This window comes from Cervus elaphus, chromosome 11, assembly GCF_910594005.1.
Source record: "Cervus elaphus chromosome 11, mCerEla1.1, whole genome shotgun sequence".
NCBI lineage: Eukaryota > Metazoa > Chordata > Mammalia > Artiodactyla > Cervidae > Cervus > Cervus elaphus.
Window position 1 is genome coordinate 92,384,150 of NC_057825.1, and position 13,404 is coordinate 92,397,553.

The following is a 13,404-nucleotide window of genomic DNA, read 5'->3' on the forward strand; positions in this document are numbered from 1 at the left end:
TATGTTCAGGGACTCTTGCTGGTATCTTTGGAACCTTCTCAAAACTTTCCCTAAACAATGGTTCCCCTCCCACCCACCTTGGTTCCTCTCATCTGGCCTTTCCTCAGTTGAGGGACAGAACCTGTGACAGCTGAGGTGGGAAGCCAGGTGGGGACCATGGCTGGAGAACTAGTTATTCTATAAATTAGTGGTTTTCAAACTTGAACTTGCATCACATCACTTGGCGGACAGTTAACACACAGATTTGCATCTCTAACAAGATGATGCATCTCCTGGCAGAGATGTTGATGCTGCAGATTCAGGAATTAGATTTTGAGATCAACTGTGCCTATGTCTCCATTTCTATCTGCCAATCTCTCTGCTAACAGAAGCTGGATGCTGCCATATTTAAAGGAAAGTCCAGAAAGTTTTGCTTTTTTTTTCAGGATAAACAAATTAAAGGCAAAACATGCGTTCTTTGGAGAAGATTAAACACTGACCTTTTAATAAATGCAGTGGGTCCAAGTAGCTACTTTTGAATATTGTCCTTTCACCCCTAAGAACTGGCCACTAAACGAGATCAGGGAGACAACCATCCAGCCAGATTTAACACTGGGTCCTGTGTCTTGGGAGCAAGCAGAGCTGGGGAGTTGGACAGACCTGGTTTTCAAAATTCCTGGCTCTGAAAACAGATCATGTTGCTAGGGGCAAAGGTGGGAAGAAGGGCTGTCTTTGCAGGGACAACACAGAATTTTAGAGGTGACAGGGCTGTTCTGTGTCATGACTGTGGTGGTGGAATCACTACTCTGTGATTTATCAAAACTCAAAGAATGGCAGAGTGAATTTTATTGCATGTAAATTAAAAAACATCAATGTGGGGGAAGATATGAATGTTGGCTCTAGCCCTTCCTGGTTGCATGACCTGAGTCACTCACAGCCTCAGGGTTCCAGTCTGTAAAATGGGGTTACTAGTAGTTCTTTAGGGCCAGTCACAACTAAATGAAACAGCACTCAGTTCCTGCCCTTCATCACCCCTGAACTCCCCAATGTTGGAGAGGATCCATTTCACATTCCCTGGAGTGGTGGTTTTCAACCTTGGATGCAGATTTATGCTTACCTGTAAACTTATTACAAACACCAATGCCTGGGTTTTTCTAAGATTCTGTCTTAATCGATCAATGGGTGAGGCCCACATGTACTTTTATAAAACTCCCAAGTGACTCTTATGAGCAGCCAGGGTCAAGAAGCACTGACTCAGAGCCCTCCCAGGATATTTCCCATCTACTCTGTGTCCTCAATTTGGCCCCTAATCCAGCCCTGCAGGCTTTGGGGCCCACCTAGGGCTTCCCCAAAGCATTAGCCCACAGTAACCCCCTCCATTTCCCAGGCCCCAGCAGGGGCAGAGCCCAGTGCTCCCCATGGGGACAGATGCAACATGTTGTGGGCTTTTCTTCTTTTCACTTTTAATTTTGGAATAATTTAAAACTTACCCACAATTTCAAGAATAGCCAAAGAATGCTCACGTACTTTCCCCAGCCTCTCCAAACAATGACATGTTAATGACATTAAACTTGGAAGTTCTAAATATCTGATTTCTAGCTCTCCCTATCCCATTCCCCCATTCATTTTTTCAAATTCAGTTATATTGAAAGGTAGACTTATACTTAGCATAGATCTACTTCTGCACTTGGTTTGAATTTTGGCAGCGGGGCACTCAGTCTCCTTGTTGAATTTGCCCAGCTCCGTCACGCCACAGAGAAGGGGAGTTTGGTGACTTTTGCATTCTCACTGAGCCGCCCTGCCCTGAGCTGGGTGGAGGCAGGCGTGTGGATTGTCACTGCAGTGTCCACCCACCACACACAACTTCTGCCCCCTCTAAGCCTCTCCATTCCACCACCAACCCCCCAGCTCCATCTGGCCTGGAGTCACAACCTGAATCTTGATCTGTGCCTGCCTTTGTGACCCCAAGAGAGTCAGGCCATTGTGGAGGAGACTAGGGTGGGTCTCCCCATGGACACCTTCCCTGGCTGAACCTGCAGAGCAAGAAAGGAGAAGCCTGTGCCCATCTTACCATGACTGGGAAGATGATGGCGGCCATTGTGGACTTGAGGATCCAGAGCACAGCCAAGCAGAGTATCTGCACCAGGGTGAAGAGGTGGATCCGGCGCAGGGGCACGTGCCGCAGGAAGGCATGGTCTGGCTGGTGCTTGGCCGGCATCAGGAAGAGTTTGCAGCGATCCCAGAACTGGTGAGGACAGTGTGAGTCTCAGCCAGGCCATGGGGACCCTGCTCACCCTGCTGGGGGCTTGGGTCTGGTAGAATGGGTGCCGTAGCAGGGTCTCATTGAGGGGAGCCCCTGGTCAGGTCTTGAGGATGCAAAGGAGTGGGGACGGAGGTCTAGGAGGAGGTATAGTGAAAGTTTATCCGGGGGGGTGTGGTTTGCTGAGCTCTTGGGGAGGGGTACAGCCCTGGTGCTGGCCCCAGGAAACACTGTCCACTTTCAAGGAAAATGTGACCTAAAAGCAACACAAGCTATCCAAGACATCTGGTATGTCATGGTAAATAACAAAATGTTTTCTTCTGTGCAGCTTGCCTTAGAGAAGAGAGAGGGGTAGTGAAATGCTCATAGGAGTCGGCGTGTCTGGGTTTTGAGTTCTGAACCTCAGAATCTTCATCTGTAAACTGAGGGCCTAAGGGTCTTTACCTGGATTCCGTTCAGGGAGGCCACACCCATGTAGAGGAAGACTCCATAGAGCACCGGCAAAGGGATGTACTGAAACGAGAGTGGGAGGCAGAGCTCTGGACTAGGCCGCACCCACAGCAGGCTGCTGGCCCTTCTGCTCAGGATGGCAGTGTCTGCCAAGTCCCGGAGGCAGCCTGGTCAGCCTCGGCTTTCCCCAAGCATTGAAGGAGCTGGAGTTTGGGAGGAAAGAAGCGTCTCTGAGCACATCTGGAGCCAGAGTGTGCGTGGGGGAGGAGATGGTCCCTGGGGCCCTGCTGCCCTTCTCTAACCCAGGGAACAGCTGCTCGCCCAGCCTCCCCCTCCCCCCATCTTTATGCCCCACGGAAGTGTGTAGTCCGGCTGAAGATTAACCTTCTGGAACATGGCAAATCTCTACAGACTGTTTGTTCCTGCCAGCCCTTCCCACCTCCAGCCCCAGCTAAGGGCCCCCCTAAACTGCACTGCTTGGCTTGCAGGGGGCTGGCAACCCTTGATGAGCTTGCCTACTAGTGGGGAGTACCTGCTGAGGAACAAGACTCATGCAACATATACAATCAGGTAAAGAAGCAGAACAGAGTGTGTGAAGTCACCGCACTGGGCGACCGCCAGCTGCTGATGGTTTCGTGGGGAGCTGTCCTTCCCATCATGCTCTCGGGTCGTTCACTTTTTCAGACATGGGATCACATCACTCCTGCTGGTCTACAGCGGGCACTGTGACTCTTCAGAAGACTTCTGAGGTTCGTCTCCACTGTCTCAGCTGTGTCTTTCTTTCTTTTCTCCCTCCCTTTCCTGCACAAGGCCACTCCGCTCCCTTCCAGGGCTACTGTGCTGAACACTTGCAAGAACAGAAAGTACTGTATCCAACTTTCAGAAGTCCATTTAAGAATGCTGGCCAATCCAAACAAATCAACAACCTCTCATTTAAAATAAGTTAGGGTGTGCTCATTTTTTAAACACAAAGCATGATTTGGACCCACATGCTATAAACGTTACTCTATGACATTTGAACTTAAAGGAAACACGGGTCCATGACATCATTCCATTTGTATATGATTTATGAGGTTTTTGCCTTATTATTAAATAAGGTAAAAATTTCAACTCATCAACAGACAGTTGGTTTAATAAATGTGGTATGTATATTTCTATATATCTACAGATATGTATACATCATACATACATACAATAAAATACTATCCTATTACACAGCCATAAAAAATGAAATATTGCCATTTGCACATGGATGAACCTAGAGAATATCATACTAAGTCAGACAGAGACAAATGTTGTATGACATCATTTATACGTGGAATCTAAAAAATAATACAAAGGAATCTTTGTATAAAACAGAAATAGGCTCACAGACAAAGAAAAGAAACTTACGGATACCAGAGGGGAAAGGGAGAGGGAGGAATAAATTAAGAGTATGGGATTAACAGATACACACTACTGTATATACAACAGATAAACAACAAGGATCTACAGTACAACACAGGGAACAATATTCAATATTTTGTAATAACTGATAATGGAAAATAGTCTGAAAAAAATCTGGCCTAATCAGCCTCAAAGTCGGGGAGCAATTAAGACAGAGATGAAATCTTACATAAAAGATTAAGCTGTAATCTGTAACAACACAAATCTTTTAAAATTTATTTATTTTTGGCTGCACTGGGTCTTAGCTGCTGCGTGTGGTTGAGGACAGTGGAGGCTACTCTCTGGTTGCAGTCTGCAGGCTTCTCACTGCAGTGGCTTCTCTTATTGTAAAGCACATGGTCAATAGTTGTGGCACATGGGCTTGGTTGCCCTGCTGCTTGTGGAATCTTCCTGGGACCGGAGATCGAACCCATGTCCCCTGTATTGGCAGGGAGATTCTTAACCACTGGACCACCAGGGAAGTCTGACACAAATTTAATATGGCTTAAAACTTCTGTTTCGCTCTAATGAGTGTGAAAACCACATCAAACAGAAGAAGTGGACTGACTTAGTTTGCAGTTACCAGTAACTGATTATCATCACCTCATTATCAAGCCTGGGGAATTGTCTCTAGTCTTGTCATTTGCATATTAAAAAGCAAAGACATCACTTTGCTGCTGCTGCTGCTGCCGCTGCTAAGTCACTTCAGTCGTGTCTGACTCTGTGTGACCCCATAGATGGCAGTCCACCAGGCACCCCCATCCCTGGGATTCTCCAGGCAAGAACACTGGAGTGGGTTGCCATTTCCTTCTCCAATGCATGAAAGTGAAAAGTGAAAGCAAAGTCGCTCAGTTGTGTCTGACTCTTAGCGACCCCATGCATAGCAGCCTACCAGGCTCCTCCATCCATGGGATTTTCCAGGCAAGAGTACTGGAGTGGGGTGCCATTGCCTTCTCCATCACTTTGCTAAGAAAGGTCCATGTAGTCAAACATGGTTTCTTCCAGTAGTCATGTACAGATGTGAGAGTTGGACCATAAATAAGGCTGAGCACCAAAGAACTGATGCTTTTGAATTGTGGTGCTGGAGAAGACTCTTGAGAGTCTGTTGGACTGTAAGCAGATCCAACCAGTCAATCCTAAGGGAAATCAATCCTGAATATTCATTGGAAGGACTGATGCTGAAGCTGAAGCTCCAATACTTTGGCTACCTGGTGCAAAGAACTGACTCATTAGAAAAGATGCTTTCCTGAATGCTGGGAAAGATTGAAGGCAAAAAGAGAAGAGGGTGGCAGAGGATGAGATGGTAAGATAGCATCACTGACTCAATGAACATGAAATTGAGCAAACTCTAGGAGATAGTGAAGGGCAGGGAAGCCTGGTGTTCTGCAGTCCATGGGATTGCAAAGAGTCAAACACCACTTAGCAATTGAACAACATCTTGTCATTTACAGGCTGAAAGAGCTTTCTCAGAAAATCCTAAAGGCCTGTGACATTACACTCTGACCAGTGATGGGGCTGTGATCTAGAATTCTAGATTAGTTGGTGCAAATCTTTCTTGGATCTCCAGGGAGGAGCTCTTCTCAAATATTAATGACAGAGTATAGTGGCAAAAAGGTGCCTCTAATGTCAGCTTTATACCACTTGCTAAAGCAAAGAACAAGCATCACAGTCCTACAAACATAAGGCCTTCCTATATAATTTGAGGTTGAGACCGTGAGGACAATATGGGGACCAAAGGGGAAGCTTCTGATATGATCAGGAGTTCCTCTGAGGCAGCATGCAGAAATTCACAATCCTGACAAGCTGTGGTGAGTTGCAAACAAAAAAGTAAAACAAGAAAAACCCTTTGGGGCTTGGAATGAACTGAGAATCTGCAGAACTGAGTATGTAAGACATTTATGCTGCCCATCAGATACACAGCCACTTTATGCCCCAGTGCCCTTGTTTGGCAAGATAACCAAATATTTGCAAACTGGTAATGGAAAGACTGAAGATTATCACTGATCCTCTAATAAACATCACTGTGTCTAATGTCAGTCTAACCGTTCATTGATTCAGAGAGATGGGTAGGAGGTGGATTTGTTCCTTGCTGCTCAAAGTGTGATCTTTGGACCAGCATGATTTGGTACCATTGGTGAGTTTGTTTAAAATGCAGAATTTGGGGCCCCCCACATAGCTATTGAGTCAGTATCTTCATTTAACAAAATTTCCAGATGATTTTTAATACACATGAAAGTTTGAGAAGTCCTGGAACAGAACTCTACTGGAGGAATTGGTACTGAAATAGGTGAAGTTAATAAATGATATAGAAATAGTAATAACAATAAAAACACTAATAACTAGGATCTAACTTGCACCCTCTAAATTTGCAGCATCTTCCCTTTTGGCTTTTGTAGCCAAAATAAAAATTAAAATTTTCAACTAAAGCATGGTCTTGGGTAGATAGTTCTCTAGTGTAAGTTCTCAATGAGTCTAGTACTTGCCTATGTTGATAGAACTAGGAAAACTTAGAGATGCAAAAACTTAAGCTTCATGGAAAATTTTCTTGATTGGAAATAAATTCTGGGGTTATATCTAGTAACTTAAATCTGGTTTAAAATTGTATTTTTCTTGAACTGACTATACCAAATATCTCCCTAAAATCAATCTCATGTTTAATACTGGTGTCTACTAGTGGCTTCCCTGGCGACTCAGTGGTAAAGAGTCTGCCTGCATTGCAAGAGACGTGGGTTTGATCCCTGAGAGAGGAAGATGCCCTGGAGAAGGAAATGGCAACCCACTCCAATATTCTTGCCTGGGAAATCCCGTGGATAGAGGAGCCTGGGAGGCTACAGTCCTTGGGATCACAAGAGTTGGACACAACTTAGCGACTAAACAACAACAAACTAGTGATGATGCTTTAATCATCTAACAATTTTGAAATCCTTGATATATACCTTGATATAATTAAATCAGAAATCTTAAATCTTATGGTCAATAAGACTTTAGATGTCTTTCCTGTTATAAAATGTGTCAAAAGATTAAATAAAATGGTTAAATAAAATGATTATATATTTGCACTCATTGTAAAAGAATGGCAGTGAGATTTTTCAAATCCTTTTGTGATAGAATGCAACAACAGTATCAGAGCATTTGGAGCTATAATAAACCCCCCAAAACCATTTTCATGACAGCTAAAGCAATAATGGACATTTTCCCGTAGATGGCATCTTACCCTGTTTATAGAGCCTGTTTTTCTCTTCTTTCTGCTGCACTGCATGGCTTGTGAGATCTTAGCTCTCCAACCAGGGATCGAACCCAGGCCACAGCAACGAAAATGTGAGTCCTAACCATTGGACTGCCAGGGAATTTTCTCATTTTTCCCGCCCCCAGGGCTGAAATTTTATTTATTAAAATTTTTTTTATTGCAAGATGTTTGCTTTACAATACTGTGCTGGCTTCTGCCGTTTATCAGCGTGAATTAGCTACAGGCACACATACGTCGCCTCCCGCGTGACCCTCCCCCCCGCCTCCCACCCCCCACCCCACCCCGCTCCTCTAGGCTGGCACGAGCACTGGGTTGAGCTTCCTGTGTCACACAGCAAATTCCGACTGGCTGGCTGTTCCACACATGGTAATGCACACGTTTTCCTGCTACCCTCTCAATTCGTCCCACTCTCTCCCTCCCACACTGTCCACAGGTCTGTTCTCTGTGTCCGCATCTCCACTGCTGCCCTGCAGACAGGTTCATCAGTGCCATCTTTCTAGATTCCATACACACGCGTTAATATACAATGTTTGTGTTTCTCTTTCTGACCTCACTCTGTACAATAGGCTCTAGGTTCATCCACCTTATTAGGACTGACAAATGCATTCTTTTTTTTAAAGCTGAGTAATATACATTGTATATATGTACCACAAACAATAAATGCTGGAGAGGATGTGGAGAAGAGAGAATCCTCTTGCACTGCTGGTGGGAATATAAACAGAGAGAGCCACTATGGAGAGCAGTATGGAGGGTCCTTAAAAAACTAGGAAAAGAACTACCATATGACCCAGCAATCCCACCACTGGGCATATACCCTGAGGAAACCGTAACCGAGAGAAGCGTGTACCCCAATGTTTGTTGCAGCACTTTTGGCAAGAGCTAGGACAGGGACACAGCCTGGATGTCCACTGACAGATGAATGGATACAGAAATTTTGTTGTGTATATATATATATATATATATATATATATATATATATATATATATATATATACACACACACAATGGAATGTTCCTCATTTTAAAAAATATTTATTTATTTGTGCTGGGTCTTAGTTGCAGCATGTGTGGGATCTAGTTCCCTGACCAAGGATTGAATCTGGGCCCCCTGCATTGGGAGCCCAGAGTCTTAGCCATTGGACGACCAGGGAAGTCCCCTCATTTGTTTTTATAAGATGCATAAATTAATAAAGAAATACAGCTCACAAGCTTTTTGTGTGGAAAATTGCAGCAGAAAGGAGTTTCCATTACTGCTTACAATAGAAAACTATATTTTACCAAAGAACGAGCAATGAGGCTACACATCGTTTAAAGTATGACCATCAAAGGCTTTGGCAATAGTGTATCTTATGCACAGAACTATTTTCATCCCAGTTACTTTAAGTATGTTCCCTGGGCATGCTGTTGATATTTATGTTAAGAAGATAGACAATATTAGTGCAAAAACAAAAATGTACTAAAATTCAGACTTCCCTGGTGGCTCAGACTGTAAAGAATCCGCCTGCATGTGGGAGACTTGGGTTTGTTTGATCCCTGGGTGGGGAAGATCCCCTGGAGGAGGGCACGGCAACCCACTCCAGCATTCTTGCCTGGAGAATCCCCACGGGCAGAGGAGCCTGGCGGCTGCAGTCCATGGGGTCACAGAGTCAGACACAACCGAGTGACTGAGCACAGCCCACAGCAAACATGAGGACAAAACCCTAGAGGATTTATACTCACAATATAACGTGTCCGTAAGATAGCAGATTAAAATGCAAATGGAACGAAAGGAGGGAAATGAGTGGGATTTTCTAATTGCTTTATGTTCCATTCAGATACAAACAAGAGCTTGTGAGAAATGAGTCAATAGCTGAACACTCAACAGCGGGGCAGCAGGCCTCTCACAGGGAGGCAGACACTGCATCTGCCGTGTTTGTAGGAACTTTTGGCTCCTAAAGTGCCTGTTGGAGCTTTTTTGACACACACACTCAGCTGTTAGACAGTGTTGGGATCGACAGGCACAATGGTTCTTTGGAAGCCTCTCTGTAAAAGCAAATACTCCCTGACCATTTAAAATACTCTTTTAAATTAACAAAACGTCCCTCTCTCCCCCGTTGTATGTAATCTGTTTCCTGCAAAATGGAAACATCCCTTAAAAAAATTACTCAGCCTTAACACTGTTCGGTTGTGTTCAGCACCAGTTCTCAAGCCAGAAACTTTTTCCATCATAAATCAATTAACATCACGGTTCTTTAGTCTTTTTTTTTCCCACAAGCTCACCCCTGAATGAGCCATTCTGGGACATAAATGTTCCAGATATACTCCCCATCGCTATCACCTCTTCCAGCTGATCTAAAGGGACTATTTGAAGCTATAGTATGAGGAAGAAGTCACTTATGTGTCCAAGACATGCTAGACAGAGGAGCAGAAAACAGGCCCCAAGAGCAGTGACAGAAGCCTCCCCCGTAAGTTTTAAACTTCAGAAAACATGTGAACAAGGAGGCCAAAAGCCGCAAAATGGGAAAAACCAACTTGAGAAGCTACTGATTTAAGCACGGATAGAACTTGGCAGAACTTTCTGAGGGAAGTGTCCTCCAGAAAGGTGAGGCTGGACCCTGGGAGGGGTAAGAAAGAGCAATGAGGATGGCCTGGTGATGATAGTAAAAGCGAAGTCGCTCAGTCGTGTCCGACTCTTTGCGACCCCATGGACCATAGCCTACCGGGCTCCTCTTTCCATGGGATTTTCCAGGCAAGAGTACTGGAGTGGGTTGTCATTCCCTTCTCCAGGGGATCTTCCTGACCCAGGGATCGAACCCAGGTCTCCCACATTATAGGCAGACGCTTTACCGTCTGAGCCACCAGGGAAGTCCTGGGAACAGAGATAGTAAAGGATGCAATATCACAGAAAACAGTAGTGATGATGGGATATCTTTGGCCTATGAGGGGCCGTGTGGAGAGCCTGTTCCCCGCTCTGAAGCGTCAGGCCAGTAACTGCTCAGATGGACAGGGCCCTGGCAGAGGGTGCAGAGCCTCACCTGCAGGATGGGAGCCAGGAAGACAGAGGTCCCTGTCAGGATGAAGACGATGATGCCAGTCACTCTCTGCTCCCTGGAGAGAAGAGCACATGGTCAGGGTGGGCAGACACTCTGTGACAGTCCAGCCTTCTGCGGGCACTTGAAGGCTGTGTCCAAGGCCCTGGGCTCTGCCTTGCTCTCCCACTCCAGAGAGTAAACCCCTGACCTGAGGACAAGCTGCCCAGCACATGCGTAGAGAGTGAATCTGACTGAGGTGCGGGCATTTGTAGGGGCCTTCAGGAGGTTGTTCAGGGGGTGCTTGAGCCAGACCACCTTGGGTTGAATCCTGGCTCTGCCACTTACTAGCCATGTGGCATCAGGCAAGGCCCTAAACGTCTTCAGCATCGGGAGAATGCACCTCACGGCGCCCACCTCAGGGGTTGTTGTGAGGATGAAGTGGGAGATGAAGTGCTCATTATCCCTGCCTTTCAACTGTAATAAGACCTCATGTCTGTGGGCCATGACTGATGAGGATGTAGGGGAAGGGGGCCAGGCTGCTGGCAGAACAGGTATGGGGGCTGGAGGGCAGGTGTGTTTTTTGGAGTGCTCAGACCCAGGCACAAGCCTGGAGGGAGCTTGGGGCTTTTGGGCAGACTGCTCAGGCCCAGCCATCTGGGGCTTGGGGATCCAGGAGAGGACACTGCCCTGACCCCAGAAACCTCACTTGGGGTCTGCTGGGTGGTCCAGGTATTCTCAGGCCATGGGCAGAAGTTCTTAGGGCAGTCATGTATGAGAACTTCAGTGTCTGATGCGGGCTCACCCCAAGGCTCCTAAGGGGTGGAAGATGCACTTCCCTGCCTGAAACAGCTCAGGGACCTGACTTGGGCATGAGCAGAGGGGCGAGGGAAGGAACGGAAGTGACAGGCCATGGGCCACAGCCCAAGGGTAGAAGTGGTCCTGGAAAGGCTTTATGGAGGAATGAGATTGAGCAGGACATGAACCCTGATTGGGGGGTTTGAGGGATGGCATGGCAGGGAGTCTTAAAGAGGGGACAAAAATCAGGTCAGAAGGTGCTCTGTGGGAACCCTTGAGTGGCCTATATAGGCGAGAAGTGAGAGTGTGTAAAGGGGCTGCTGGGAATCTGTTAAGAAAAAAATGCCACTACACCTGAACTTTTGTCTTCCTCTTCCCTCCCTTCAGAGCTATCACGCCTATCTCTGTAGATCTGGGATTGTTAGAGAAGGGGCCCTATTCACCCAGACACCTCGATGGTAAGAAAAACCCACTGCCCACCCCAGACTGACCCAAACTCCTGCTCAGGTGGAGCAGGCCCGACCTTCACCTACCTGACCCCCAGGAACTGGGGCTGCTCCCCAGGGGCGCTGGTCTCTGTCTCCATCTTGAGGCTGTCGATGTGGGCGATGGAGATGACCGTGGCAGCCACGTACCAGGGGAGCCCCATGAAGGAGCAGAGAGCCATGAGGATGCCCACCCAGAAGAGGTCCAGATGGTAGCCAGCCGCCTTCTGCAGAGGCAGTGGGAGGGAGGAAGCTGTCTAGGGAGCCTGTTCCCAACCACCTGTTGGGGTGGGGTGGGAGAGACAGAACTCTCCCAAGCAGCCGTTTTGTGGACGATGTTTTGAGGGCTCTCCTCAGCCTTCTGGAGAGTACTGTGCAAGGACTGCCACCCTAGGGTGATCAGGCCTTACCAACCCCAGAGTTTGGTGAACCAGGGAACTGATGCAGGTCAGGGAGGAGAGAGGTGTTCAGGCTCAGGGAGGCCCTGGGTTTGGGTCCTTGGGAAGCAGGGTCTTCTGCCCAGCAGTGCAACATCTCCACAGTTCCCTAATGAGATGCCCCAAATGGGGCATGTCTAGCCCAGGCCTAGAGTGGTCCAGATTGGGATGGGGGAGAGGATAGCTGGAGTCTCCTCAGACCCAGAAGCAGGGAGAGGAGTTGGAGGGGCCAGGAAGGTGAAGAATGCTCCTCTGTCTATGGTCTGGATCAAAATCCCCTTGTTAGCATCTGTTCAGACTTCTGAGTTCAATGTCGGGAAACAGAGGAGAGTCACTTTGGGAGAAGCGAGGAGCCCATGCCCAGGGGCCCACCCTGGGTTTGGCCCTGGCCCTTGGAGCCTCCCTCTGGCCCTTCTGGCTTTATCCACATCTGGAGGTCACATGCCCCCTGCCCACCCAGGAACTCCAGTCTTCTGGAGTTCCTCATACTTGCTTCACAAATGGCCCAACATTTTGCAGGAAGCAACACCTCCTCCTTCATCCCTTCTGACTCTGTGGGAAGAGGCTGTGCCCCTACCTCCTAGCACCAGGCTTACCCTCAGCTTGTTCTCCTTCCTGTTGACTATGACGGCGGTGATCTGCTGGTCCATGAAGATCAGGATCGTCACCAGCAGGGCAGGCAGGATGCTCGCTAGGTACACCCACCACGGGTTCTTCCCAAAGGGGGCCACGAACCAGCCTCGGTCAGGCCGTGTGGGCTGAACAGAGCAAAGGAGAGGGCCCTTTCCTCTCTCCCTTGTCCTGGAGCACTTGTTGTCCCAGTGGCCCACTCTCCCAGACCTCTGCTCTTCCCACACCTGGAGTACTTTTCAAGTGCATTCTTTCTCCTTAAAGCCATTAGGTACCTGCATCTTTAAAGAGATCCAGGAGGCACAGGGGTCTTGGGAAGGATGTGGTTGTCTACAGAACAAAGGAGATGATTTGATGCAGTCGCCCTGGGCTTGTTTGGGAAAGAGGGTGGTGGAGAGTCAGAGGACATTGGGAGAGAGTTTGTGGTCACTAATTGCAAAATATGCTAACAAGAAGTGGGAATGAGGCCTAAAAGCAAGAAAAATGAAAATGAGAGGGCCATTGCCTGACACTTTCTGCCTCTCCTCTGAGTCATCTGTCAGGGGAGTGTGATAGGGTTGTCTGTAAAACACCAAACATTAATTCGGACTTGCATATTGAGAACGAGGCATTATCTGTGCAGGAGCTGGGCTGAAGTTTATCTTCTGCTTATTTAAGAGAAAGAAATACTTTAAATTTCAAGGCC

The 13,404-nt window shown here is 47.3% G+C and overlaps 1 protein-coding gene across 2 annotated transcripts in view; it reads right to left on the minus strand.

Annotated features, from left to right (window-relative positions):
* SLC4A5 (solute carrier family 4 member 5) overlaps positions 1-13,404 on the minus strand; it is a 125,904-nt gene that overhangs the window by 5,241 nt on the left and 107,259 nt on the right. For both annotated transcript variants that reach the window (XM_043918414.1, XM_043918415.1), the window contains exons 19-23: positions 12,686-12,847; positions 11,701-11,879; positions 10,376-10,448; positions 2,684-2,752; positions 2,051-2,224 (exon numbers count right to left, since the gene is read on the minus strand). In XM_043918414.1, the coding sequence (XP_043774349.1) occupies positions 2,051-2,224; positions 2,684-2,752; positions 10,376-10,448; positions 11,701-11,879; positions 12,686-12,847 (657 nt within the window). The remainder of the gene's footprint in view (positions 1-2,050; positions 2,225-2,683; positions 2,753-10,375; positions 10,449-11,700; positions 11,880-12,685; positions 12,848-13,404) is intronic.